General features: G+C 44.3%; 1 protein-coding gene across 1 annotated transcript in view; it reads right to left on the bottom strand.

The window, feature by feature from the left end:
- LOC311239286 (macrophage mannose receptor 1-like) overlaps positions 1-3,500 on the bottom strand; it is a gene marked incomplete at both ends in the record, with an annotated part of 29,403 nt that extends 25,903 nt beyond the window's left edge. Inside the window, 3 exons of the mRNA XM_084327593.1 lie at positions 1,280-1,450; positions 2,845-2,960; positions 3,493-3,500. Of these exons, the coding sequence (XP_084183719.1) occupies positions 1,280-1,450; positions 2,845-2,960; positions 3,493-3,500 (295 nt within the window). The remainder of the gene's footprint in view (positions 1-1,279; positions 1,451-2,844; positions 2,961-3,492) is intronic.
- Between the last annotated feature and the right edge of the window lie 9,957 nt (positions 3,501-13,457).

Raw genomic sequence — 13,457 nt, 5'->3', positions numbered from 1 at the left:
ACTTGTTACTCGTGGTTTTATGTCTTGTGTATTCATACTGTTGCTTATTCCCTGTGGTTCTATGTTTCTCTGTTCATTTGTTTTGCTTATTGTTAGCGTCTTTGGGTTCTTGAAAAGCGCTATACAGATAAAATGTATTATTATTATTATTATTATTATTATTATTATTATTATTATTATTATTATTATTATTATTATTATTATTATTATTATTATTATTATTATTATTATTTATTATTTATTATTATTATTATTATTATTATTATTATTATTATTATTATTATTATTATTATTATTATTATTATTATTATTATTATTATTATTATTATTATTATTATTATTATTATTATTATTATTATTATTATTATTATTATTATTATTATTATTATTATTATTATTATTATTATTATTATTATTATTATTATTATTATTATTATTATTATTATTTTATATTATTATTATTATTATTATTATTATTATTATTATTATTATTATTATTATTATTATTATTATTATTATTATTATTATTATTATTATTATTATTATTATTATTATTATTATTATTATTATTATTATTATTATTATTATTATTATTATTATTATTATTATTATTATTATTATTATTATTATTATTATTATTATTATTATTATTATTATTATTATTATTATTATTATTATTATTATTGTTATTATTATTATTAGAGAGACTCAAAAGGAGCTTCTATCCCCAGGCCATCAGGATGCTCAATGACTATAATGCAACACTAACCCATCCATCTACATTCATTGCACACACATCCACATGCACACACTCACTTTAAACACTCACCTTTAACACCTAAGACAAAGTGCATTTTGTACTTTAGTTTGTATATTGTATATTTTTTATAGTGTTTGGTCTTTATTCTTTTTACGTTTTTTTTTTACTGTATGAAGCACAATCACAGGGGGGTCATACAGAACCAAGCATTTCACTGTAATGTGTATGTACCTGTCGACCAAAAACGCACTTCTTCAATCAATATCTGAAATGAAGAACTGAAAAACCCCCACTATCCTTCTTACTGTCTTCTACTATCATGGACTCTTCCTAATATACTAACATGTCTCTACTACTATGCACTCAAGTTTCAACACTTTGATGAACATTGTTACTCAGCTGAAAGAGTTGTACCCTTCCTGCTGACTTGTTGTACAGAACTTGTAACATGTAAATGTAAATGTACCTTATATGTGACAATTATTTTTTTTACGTGAACTTGAACAAGATAATACTCACTGTGGGTGGGGCAGTAGCCCCAAAGTTGACTTTCATACTTTGTTTCCACTGCACACCAGGGACGCATGCTTGAGGTATCATAGGTGGTGCAGTCAGAGAACCATCTGTCTTTGTACTGGAAGGGAAACATGCAAGGCTTGCCGAATGCATTTCCACCAACGGTGTACCATTCTGAAAGGAGAAAGAAAGGAAGCCGAGTGAGAACCTGAGCTGATGCAGCGTGTCACACCTCTAACCCTTTCACCGCCACACTACGAAAGGGTTAACCCTGGCACTGTGACATTACAGAAGGTTAACCCTTTCAGTGCCACACGACAAAGGGTTAACCCTGGCACTGTGACATTACAGAAGGTTAACCCTTTCAGTGCCCACACGACAAAGGGTTAACCCTGTCACTGTGACATTACAGAAGGTTAACCCTTTCAGTGCCCACACGACAAAGGGTTAACCCTTTCACAACCACACTAGATAAGGTTAACCCTTTCACTACCAGCGTTTGTTCCCCACTTTTCTTTGTTTGATATATAATTTAGCCTGATCATATTCCTCTCTAAGTTTGAGCCTTAATATTAGATGGTTGGTAAATAATTGAATAAGTGGAAAGTAATGAAGTCATTGAAGGAGGAGTTTACTAAATCCAGACAAATTCAACCTTCTACAAAGACGGCAAGTAGTAGCTCTTTGGAGTCACATATTTTGGTCAGCAGTAATATCATCATGACATATATTAGGTATTTCCTATCATTAAGATAGACATACATGGCCTGTGGTATACCAGTTTCTCATAATATTATCATATTATATAAATGAAGAAAAAAAAGAAAAAAAACATCTCTTCCACTCTATAATCTTCCTTGTTACTACCTACTATATTACTATGCACTCAACACTGCAGCGCCCAAGTTGCAATACTGTTTGATGAACATTGTTACTCAGCTGAAATAGTTGTACCCTTCCTGCTGACCTGTTGTACAGAACTTTGGATAAAAGTGTCAGCTAAATGAGATAAGATATTCCTTTATTGATCCCCTTGGGGAAATCCAGGCATCATATCAGCATGGGGGGGGGGGGGGGGGGGGGTACAGGTATGGGCATGGTAATAGTAGAAATACATAAATATAGGTAATACAATTATAATACAGTAGAAAGGTAAAATAAATATAAAAAATAGGCAGTGTAAACAATAATAAGCATAATGAGCAAGTAGGCGGTGTAATCATACAGATGAGGGTCTGTATGCCCCATCAGTTATATTATGCACTACAATAAATATGGTTACAATAAACACTATAATCTAAATATACATATACTATGAGTAAGTAAGTATACAGTATACACAGGTGCAGTATACATAAGGCATGTATGGTGTGATATACTTCATACATTATACAGTGTAGTCTGTGTCGTAAATGACTAAATGGATACTGTATATACTGTACCTCTGTGTGTTCTTGAGCAAGCACCATTGTTTGTCCTAAGAATCTTGAATCGACTAATGCTTCCCGTGTCTCTGGAGAGAACTGATGGTCCCACGTTGTTGGCGTCGTTTATGAACAGCTGTTCACCTTTGAGGGCGAGCAGCGTTTGATTCCTGCATTCCCACTTTTGGAGGGCATTCTTTTCGTCACAATCGTAGAAGCCAATCTCACTGCCCACGCTGTTACCCTGTGCCCCCAGGCACCTGCCGGAGGATGGCTGGAGAAAGCGATCATTGGATGTCCAGCGTATTGGATGGCAATCTCGTGCCAAACACGTCGTACGTGTGTCCGAGAGTACGAACGGTGAGGAATCTGTGGTGAAAGAGATTGTCGTTCAAAACCATCAGTGTACTGTAGAGTCTAGAAAGACGCTCCACTCTCTGATAACAACCCCCTAGGCGCTGTTACCCAGACTGTACGACTCTGAACTCTGTTGCCTACTCAATTCATACTTATACCTACTACTTTCTCTCTCTGTATGATAGCATGTACAACAGTGCTGTATATACCACACATTTACATATATTTAATTATTTATATTTACCGCATACATAAATATATATCCACATTTGTCTGAATAATATACCTGCATATAACCCCTCTATATACTTACTTGTACACCTGCATATATAACCCATAGCTATGATAGCATGTACAATAATGCTGTATATACCATTTATATATACTCATTCTCACCGCATATATATCTAGCCACACTGCACTGTCTGTACTTACCTGCACATAGTCCTTTACTATACCTGGCTATATCTGTACATATCCTACAATTCTGTGTCTTAAATTTGTATCAGAAAATGTTATCGATATAAAACTCATATACAACTAGGATATCAATTCACAGACTGAGCGGACATTTAAAACAACACAATCCTAAGCAGCAGAATCCCCAAGCAATGTCAACAGGTTGATGGCATACTGTACCTTTTGATGCCAAACACTGGGATGCTTGGCTCAAGAGCACAATGGCTGCAACTGTAATCCTGATGGTTAGCATATTTCTGGTGTGTCTGAAAGCAGTGGATGGTGTCCTTGCATTGCCAGCAGAGGACTCGCTGGTTGTGGGTTTGATCATGAAAAGGAGGCGACTTTAAACTTTGACAGTTCCTTGTCCTCCTCATGTTACCCTATTTCCAGTGAATAGGTGTCATATACTTCATACTGTCTAATATTTCATCATGTTTGTTCTGGTAAAAGGGATGTGGATGAATGACACGCCCTCACTTCTCCATAATTGGAATGCTGATGCCTGCATGTATGACAAAACATGCAGAGAGATATTGATAGATTGATTGATTGATAGATAGATAGATAGATAGATAGATAGATAGATAGATAGATAGATAGATAGACAGACAGACAGACAGACAGACAGACAGACAGACAGACAGACAGACAGACAGACAGACAGACAGACAGACAGACAGACAGACAGACAGACAGACAGACAGACAGACAGACAGACAGACAGACAGACAGACAGACAGACAGACAGACAGACAGACAGACAGACAGACAGACAGACAGACAGACAGACAGACAGACAGACAGACAGACAGACAGACAGACAGACAGACAGACAGACAGACAGACAGACAGACAGACAGACAGACAGACAGACAGACAGACAGACAGACAGACAGACAGACAGACAGACAGACAGACAGACAGACAGACAGACAGACAGACAGACAGACAGACAGACAGACAGACAGACAGACAGACAGACAGACAGACAGACAGACAGACAGACAGACAGACAGACAGACAGACAGACAGACAGACAGACAGACAGACAGACAGACAGACAGACAGACAGACAGACAGACAGACAGACAGACAGACAGACAGACAGACAGACAGACAGACAGACAGACAGACAGACAGACAGACAGACAGACAGACAGACAGACAGACAGACAGACAGACAGACAGACAGACAGACAGACAGACAGACAGACAGACAGACAGACAGACAGACAGACAGACAGACAGACAGACAGACAGACAGACAGACAGACAGACAGACAGACAGACAGACAGACAGACAGACAGACAGACAGACAGACAGACAGACAGACAGACAGACAGACAGACAGACAGACAGACATACAGACAGACAGACAGACAGACAGACAGACAGACAGACAGACAGACAGACAGACAGACAGACAGACAGACAGACAGACAGACAGACAGACAGACAGACAGACAGACAGACAAGATTCAAGATTCAAGATTCAAGAGTTTTAATTGTCACGGCATACAGGTATACAATGAAATGCGGCTGGTCTTGCCCGCGACGATGTGCAATACAGTGGTACAACATATAATAGAATCCAATAAAATACAGTGGTACAACATATTAATAGAATCCAATAAACAGTGCAATAACAGGTACATGGTGTGCCATCTCGGTATCTGTACATTAGTATTTACAGAGCATATAGGACATGCTAGTTAGCTTTAGTAGTGCAATACACTGTTCCTGATGTTATACTACTTTAAGTGGCCTTTCCTCTGGCCATAAGTGTGCGTGTGTGCGGCATGAGTGTTAAAGTGGCTGCAGTGTGTGAGCGTGCTCAGCGTGCGTGTCGTGTATGTACTTGTGTGTGGATAGTTCAGTTTCTGTGTCTCTCAATGTTCATTGTTCAAGGCTCTGATGGCCTGGGGGAAGAAGCTTAGCCTAAGCCTCTCCGTCTTAGTCTCTAGAATTCGCAGGCGTCTGCCTGACCTCAGCAGCTGGAACAGGCTGTTATTGGGGTGGTGGGGGTCTTTCATTATCCTGCCGGCTCTGGATTTGCACCTCTTGTTGTATAGAGCCTGCAGGGGAGGTAGCGCAATACCCGTGGTACGCTCGGCTGAGCGCACCACACTCTGTAGGGCCTTCTTGTCCTGTGCCGTGCTGTTCCCATACCAGGCAGTGATGTTTCCGGTCAAGATGCTCTCTACAGCTCCTGAGTAGAAGGACTGGAGTATCTTCCCCGATACTCTGAACTTCCTTAACTGTCTCAGGTGGTAGAGGCGCTGCTTCGCTTTCTTTACTACTGTGCCTATGTGTGTTGACCATGTCAGGTCCTCTGAGATGTGGACCCCCAGGTACTTGAAGCTGCTCACCCTGTCCACGGTAGCCCCGTTAATCCTCAGTGGTGTGTGTGTCTCCCGCTGTCCTCTCCTATAATCCACGATCAGCTCCTTGGTTTTACCAATGTTCAGGAGCAGGCTGTTGTCCTGGCACCAACGTTCCAGTACCTCAACCTCCTCCCGGTAGGCCTTCTCGTCGTTGTCCGAGATCAGCCCCACCACCACCGTGTCGTCGGCGAACTTCACAATGGAGTTGGAGCTGAACTTGGCCACACAGTCGTGTGTGTAGAGTGAGTACAGCAGGGGGCTTAGAACACAGCCCTGGGGGGACCCGATGCTCAGGGTGATGGTGTTGGAGGTCTGACCCCCCACCCTGACCGCCTGGGGTCTTTCACTCAGAAAGTCCAGTACCCAGGCGCTCAGGGCGGAGCTCAGGCCTAGCTCGATCAGCTTGTCCACCAGTCTGGTGGGGACTATGGTGTTGAACGCTGAGCTGTAGTCAATGAACAACAGTCTCACATAGCCCCCCTTCTGACGGTCAAGGTGGGAGAGAGTGCTGTGCAGTACCTGGGAGACCGCGTCATCAGTGGACCTGTTTGTCCTGTATGCAAATTGCATAGGGTCCATATCACTGGGGAGAGAGGCACAAATGTGGTCCTTGACCAGCCTCTCGAAACATTTCATGACCACAGAGGTGAGTGCCACCGGTCTGTAATCATTTGGACATGTTGGGGAGGGTTTCTTCGGTACAGGGATGATGGTAGACATCTTGAAGCAGGCAGGGACTACTGACTCCGCCAGGGATTGATTAAATATGGCGGTGAACACCGGGGCAAGCTGGTTTGCACAGGACTTAAGTATGCGTCCTGTTATACCATCTGGGCCTGCAGCCTTCCTGGTGTTCACCTGCATAAATGCTCTTCTCACACTGTGTTCCGACAACGAGAGAGCGCCCCCGCCCCCCCGCGGTTGCCCCCCCCCCTCCACAACAGCCGGTGCGCCAGTGACGTCACTAGCCAGAGGGCTAGCGGCGACACTGTCTACACCGAACCGAGCGTAGAAGGAGTTGAGTTTGTCCGCTAGAGAGGCGTCGTCGCTCCCCATTGCGGGGGCGCTGACTTTGTAGTCAGTTATTGTCTTCAGTCCCCTCCACAAGCCTCTTGTGTCGTTTTGTGCCATTTGTGTCTCCAGTTTCTCAGCATATGTCCTCTTAGCAAGTTTAACAGCCTTGCGCAGAGTGTAGACTGAAGCCTTGTATTCTTCCATATTTCCTGACTCTCTGCCCAGGTTATAAGCCGTGGTGCGTGAGTTTAGGGCTGTTCTTATAGTGCTGTCCACCCAAGGTTTCTGGTTTGGGAAAACCCGCGCCGTCTTTGTGAGGACAATGCCGTCTGCCACTGTAGTTATGTAGTTTACAACGGTATCAGCATACTCGCTGACGTCACTGGCGCTTCCTTCAAACATGTCCCAGTCTGTATCCTTGAACGCGTCACGGAGCTCGGCCTCTGATTCGTCAGACCACTTTTTTGTCTCACGTGACACGACGACTTCGCGTGATCTCTGTTTGTATGCTGGGATTAAAAAGATGGAGTCGTGATCGCTCGCGCTTACAGAGCCCATCAGTGGCGGAGCCGCTACAGCCTTGTAGGCAGCTCTGAACGGGGTGTAGCAGTGGTCGAGTGTGTTCCCCCCTCTTGTGGAGCAGACGATGTGCTGAAAAAAAGTCGGCATCACTTTTTTCAGGTTTGCCTGGTTGAAATCACCAGTCACTATCGTCGCGGCTTCCGGGTGCTTGATCTGCTGTTTGTTGATGTGGTCGTGTAATTCCCCCAGCGCTTTGCCGGTATTTGCCTGTGGATGAATATACACGACGGATAAAATGACCGCGGTAAACTCACGGGGTAGGTGATACGGGCGACACAGGATCTGGAGATGTTCCATATCTGGGGAGCATGAACTTGAGAGGACATGTACTTCCTTGGGATTAACCCAGAGATTGTTCGTGAGGATGCAGACCCCACCTCCGACGCTCTTCCCAGAGGCTGCCGTGCGATCTGCTCTCAGGACGGTGAAATTGTCCGATGGAGAGACGCTGTTGTCCGGCGTTGCTGGCTTGAGCCATGTCTCAGTGAAACACATGATATTAACGTCTCTCATCTCCCGTTGGAATCGGACCCTCGCTCTCAAGTCGTCCATCCTTCCCTCCAACGAACGTGCATTCGCCAGAAAGATGGATGGAATTGCTGGACGGTAAGCAGATCTTTTTAATCTAAGTCTGATACCGCCTCGTCTACCTCTATGTTTCTTTCTGCCGTTTCCTTTGTTGCCGTTCTCCCGCTTGATTTCTGTTAGCCCTTCTGGGCATAAAGTGTCTCCCAACTCCAATTTGAGTCCGGAGTTTAGGTCCATAAGTGTCTGGCGGTCGTATGACATACCCGCCAGTGATGATTTAATAAAAAAAAGTCGAAAAAACAAACATAATAGCTAAAAATGTGCACAATCGTCGCGGAGCTAAACCAAAGGCGACTGACCGGGGTCGCGCCAGACAGACAGACAGACAGACAGACAGACAGACAGACAGATAGATAGATAGATAGATAGATATGGTTGTTATTGTTTAAAAGGATCCCCATTAGCTGCCACCTAAGTGGCAAGCTAGTCTTCCTGGGGTCCACACAGAAAGACGACACAAAACACAAAACATAACAATACATGAGATACATATGACAATCACAATTCATATGATAAACAACCGTCCTCTTTAAAGCATTTGATTTTGGACGTGGTAACATAATCTGTCCATCATCGGCTGACCTAGTAAAATAAGAATGAACCTGACTGCATCTGACAATTTGTTTGTATAAGAAAACAGGCTGAGACGAAAAGACAGTGTTCCTGAAAAATGTAACGTGTTGAAAACCAGCCTATATTCTCTACCGTTTTGAGGCGAGCTTTGAAGGTGGAGAGTGTAGGGGAGTCTCTGATGGACTGGGGGAGGGAGTTCCAGAGTCGGGGTGCAGTACGAGAGAAGGCCCGATCTCCGAAGTTTTTAAGCTTGGATGTCGGGACAGTGAGGGAGGCAGTGGAGGAGGACCGGAGGGAACGGGTGGGGCGGTAGGGAAGAAGGAGATCAGTCAGGTAGGGGGGGGCCAGGCTGTGGAGGGCTTTGAAGGTGATGAGTAGTGTTTTAAAGTTTATGCAGTGTTTGATCGGGAGCCAGTGGAGGGAGTGAAGGACAGGAGTGATGTGTTCGCGGGACCGGGTGTTAGTGAGGAGGCGGGCGGCTGAATTTTGGACCATTTGCAGTTTATGGAGGGAGCGGGAGGTGATACCAGTGAGGAGGGAGTTGCAGTAGTCCAGGCGGGAGGAGATGAAGGCGTGAATGAGGGATTCAGCAGCGGGGGGGGGAGAGGCAGTGACGGATTTTTGCGATGTTGCGGAGGTGAAAGTAGGATATTTTTACGATGGAGCGGACGTGGGGGTCAAATGAGAGGGTGGGGTCAAGGAGGACACCAAGGTTTCGGACTAGGGGGGAGGGGGTGATGGTGGAGTCGTTGATGGTGAGTGTGATGGGTCCGGATCTGGTGAGGGTGGTTTTGGTGCCAATGATGAGAAGTTCAGTCTTGTCACTGTTCAGTTTGAGGAAGTTGTGAGTCATCCAAGTTTGGAGTTCTGTGATGCAGGATTCGATGTGACTGAGGGGTGGGCTGTGGGGGGGGATTGTGTACTGATGTAAATTTGGGTGTCGTCAGCATAGCAGTGGAAGTTGAGGTGGTATTTACGGATGATGTGACCAAGGGGGAGAATGTAGCAGATAAAGAGCAGGGGGCCAAGGACTGAGCCTTGGGGGACCCCCTGTGTGACTGGGGAGGGGGAGGAGGTGTGGCCGGAGAGGGAGATGAATTGGTGTCTGTCTGTGAGGTAGGAGGAGAACCAGCCAAGTGCGACGTTAGCAGGTAGCACTGAAATCACTGCGCCCAGAGGAGTGGTTAGGCAAAAAATAGGCACAGAAGAGAAGCACTGGGAACATGGTCCGCTCCGGGGGGGGGGGGGGGGGGGGGGGGGATTTTTTTTGTCAAATCAGTTGTGCAATAGTAACTTTTGGTGAGTTGTTTCTATACAATTCACTTATACGACATTTAGGTATGACACAGGACTACACAATCATTTTTAGTATACAAATGTGTCAACAGACTAAAGCAGGGAACCACAATATTTTCCATACAAATTATGCAGAATGTAATATCATAAATGTCTATGATCTTTCTTGCAATTGAGCCCATTTTCATTCGATACGGTTCTGAGGTGTGTTCAACAGAATGCAGTAACAAAAACACGTTCACAAAATGTATGGGATACTGAATGCTGAACTGCACTGTTATAATCACTAAGCCATTGTAATACCTTACCTGTGTCCCTGTATCACTTGTCTCTGCTGCCCTTTGATTAAAAAACGTCTGTATGTCCATTTCCTTTTTTTGTGTGCATATTTCAGTAAAAGTGAGATAATTGACTATATAAAAACATGCTAGGGCTGTACCGAATAGTTCGAAGCTTCGTTCATAATGTTGACATTCAAATTCTAAATCAACATAAAAAAATTTAACACTATGATCGCCGGGGACGAGTTAAGACGTCATTCCTAGCCATGCTCATTCTGCCGAAGACGCCGTAACTCGTCTTTGATGTCAATATTTCAAAAATCTGTCATCGAAATCATATTTCCTTTCCGGAGCCCTGATATGTACTGGTGAGCTCCACTCAACTGTCTAACGGTTCGAGAGCGCCATCTGGTGGCCGATCGGCAGATCGGCCAAGAGGGAGGGGCGCGCCAAACAGGAAGTGCTCATCCATATGTGCTCCGGGCACTCGCGATCGGTAGCCGGACTCCATCTCAACACACTGGATGATCAATCGCTCGCCCTAACTCAATAAACAACGTTATTTGGACGTATATAGTATTATACAACCTGGAAATGGTTCATCAGGATCAACATCCCATAATCGAAAACGGTCTACTCCACGCTGATCGTCCAACGGCGCGAGGAACATACGGTAAGATTCAGCGTTATTTTCTAACGTATTCCATATAAACTGCTATGATGAACATATGACCCACTCTGGATGAATCATCTAACGCTGCCCACGGAATTATAAACGATCCCCCGCCCATCCGGTCATCATCAGATCATACGTAGATCATTCTAGAAGTACGTCCAGTTGACATTTTTCATCTCGCACAGATTCCTACCAAACTGTATTTGATCATCAATATAATGCATTTAGGGCTATAAATCACGTTCTGAAGAAAGCTGCAGAAAACGATAAAAACATACTTATACTTTAGACCATATTTTAGTATGAATATGTGAATGAAAAAGTTTAACGTTGCTACACCCTGAACAATACATATAACATTGAATGGGCCATAATAATGGCAATGTAGCAATAGAATTTAAAAAGTTATAGCCCTGCAAAGAAGGGGAACTTCTCCATAGACAAATAGAGCTGACGAGGGATGGTAAATTATGAATTTAACCCATGGCGATGAAAGTGTTAATTATATAAAAAAAAATAAAAAATTATTTTACAATTTCTATTTGCCAAGGTATGGCGAGTGCCATACCTTGCCATACCAAAACGACGTCCCTGCATGCAGGACTGTCATTATTTGTTTACCTTCGGTCTTCATGTTCTGTTTGTCGTTAATGCTTCTTACAGTGGCTTGACTGTCAAAGCCCTGACACCATGACTTGTAGCTGAGCCATTCTGACAGATCATGCAGCGTGTGGGTGGTTCCGGCCCGGGCAGCTTGAACTGATGCCGTCGGAAGTCAGCTCGCTGTTCTGTAGGGAGCTTACTCAGCACTCGAGCTACATGTGAACCACAGTTCAGTTCGACTTCCCCTTCTGGACGCCTGTAGCTGTTCCGCAACCGTTCCTACTTCCGGGGTAGGCCTGATTGGCCCCGACAGGCACGTGACCCGCCGCGGCCACGGCCCGCGGCAGCCCCAGGAGCAAGCGCGCTACTGCTGGAGTTCGCTTCGCCTTTCACATCGCTGCCGTTGGCGAAAGCAGACAAATGAATGACTAATTCGGTCAGAAATAACGTAACTAATAACGTTAGTAAGCACTGCTTATATGCTTATTATGTCTGCAGGGTACAGTAAACGTTTCTCCCGGTACATTCTGAAGAGCACACCGCTGTATGTTGGAGAACCAGCGGTACATTCTGAAGAGCACACCGCTGTATGTTGGAGAACCAGCGGTCTTCCTCACTCGAGTGAGACTAAAGCCGTGCACAGCTCAGCCCTGTGAGACGCTTATGTCTGCGGGGTACAGTAAGCGTTTCTCCCGGTACATTCTGAAGAGCACACCGCTGTATGTTGGAGAACCAGCGGTCTTCCTCACTCGAGTGAGACTAAAGCCGTGCACTGCACAGTCTCTAACAGTGTAACAGTAAGAAGCATTTTGGATAAAAGTATTCTGTACTTCTGTATGACAACAATGTATGCCTTTCAAATGTTAAATGATTAAATGATACACAGCGAAATCTAATCTCTCGCCTCTCATCCTGCTCTCATCCTGCTTTCGCCAACGGCAGCGATGTGAAAGGCGAAGCGAACTCCAGCAGTAGCGCGCTTGCTCCTGGGGCTGCCGCGGTTCGTGGCCGCGGCGGGTCACGTGCCTGTCGGGGCCAATCAGGCCTACCCCGGAAGTAGGAACGGTTGCGGAACAGCTACAGGCCTTCTGGACCCAAGGTCCGCAGCAGGCCTACTAGTGATTGTATCTGGAGGGAGAACTTCTGGAATGCCACAGTATCTCCACGCTTGACTCCAAAGTCAGCCTGGAAGAAAGTGTGACCTGTTTTTGTAGAACTAAACCAAAATATGTATTAAATGTATGTTATATAAATATATATAAAATGGAATAGATGGCAGTGAAAGTGTCCTCAGTGAAAAGTAAACTCAGTGAAAGTGTCCTCAGTGAAAGTGTCCTCAGTGAAAACACAGTGAAAGTGTCCTCAGTGAAAGTGTCCTCAATGAAAACTCAGTGAAAGTGTCCTCAGTGAAAGTGTCCTCAGTGAAAGTGTCCTCAGTGAAAACTCAGTGAAAGTGTCCTCAGTGAAAGTGTCCTCAGTGAAAGTGTCCTCAGTGAAAACTCAGTGAAAGTGTCCTCAGTGAAAGTGTCCTCAGTGAAAACTCAGTGAAAGTGTCCTCAGTGAAAGTGTCCTCAGTGAAAACTCAGTGAAAGTGTCCTCAGTGAAAGTGTCCTCAGTGAAAACTCAGTGAAAGTGTCCTCAGTCAAATGTCCTCAGTGAAAACTCAACACAGCGTAATTGCAATGTTTAAATATCAATATAAATAAATGTGGTAAATGAAATATTGTCTCAATCTGATCTAAATTGTCAAGAATCATCACCATGCACCCAAAACTCCTACCCTCCAAACTCATAGCCAAGCTCAGGGACCTGGGCTTGAACTATGACCTCTGTCAGTGGGTCTTGGACTTCCTGACGGGCAGACCCCAGGTGGTAAGAGCAGGCAACTGCACCTCCTCATCCATCACGCTCAACATAGGGGCCCCCCAGGGCTGTGTTCT

Source organism: Notolepis coatsorum, assembly GCF_963971535.1.
Source record: "Notolepis coatsorum genome assembly, chromosome: 13".
Classification (NCBI taxonomy): domain Eukaryota; kingdom Metazoa; phylum Chordata; class Actinopteri; order Aulopiformes; family Paralepididae; genus Notolepis; species Notolepis coatsorum.
This window is presented reverse-complemented; position numbering and strand designations above follow the sequence as displayed.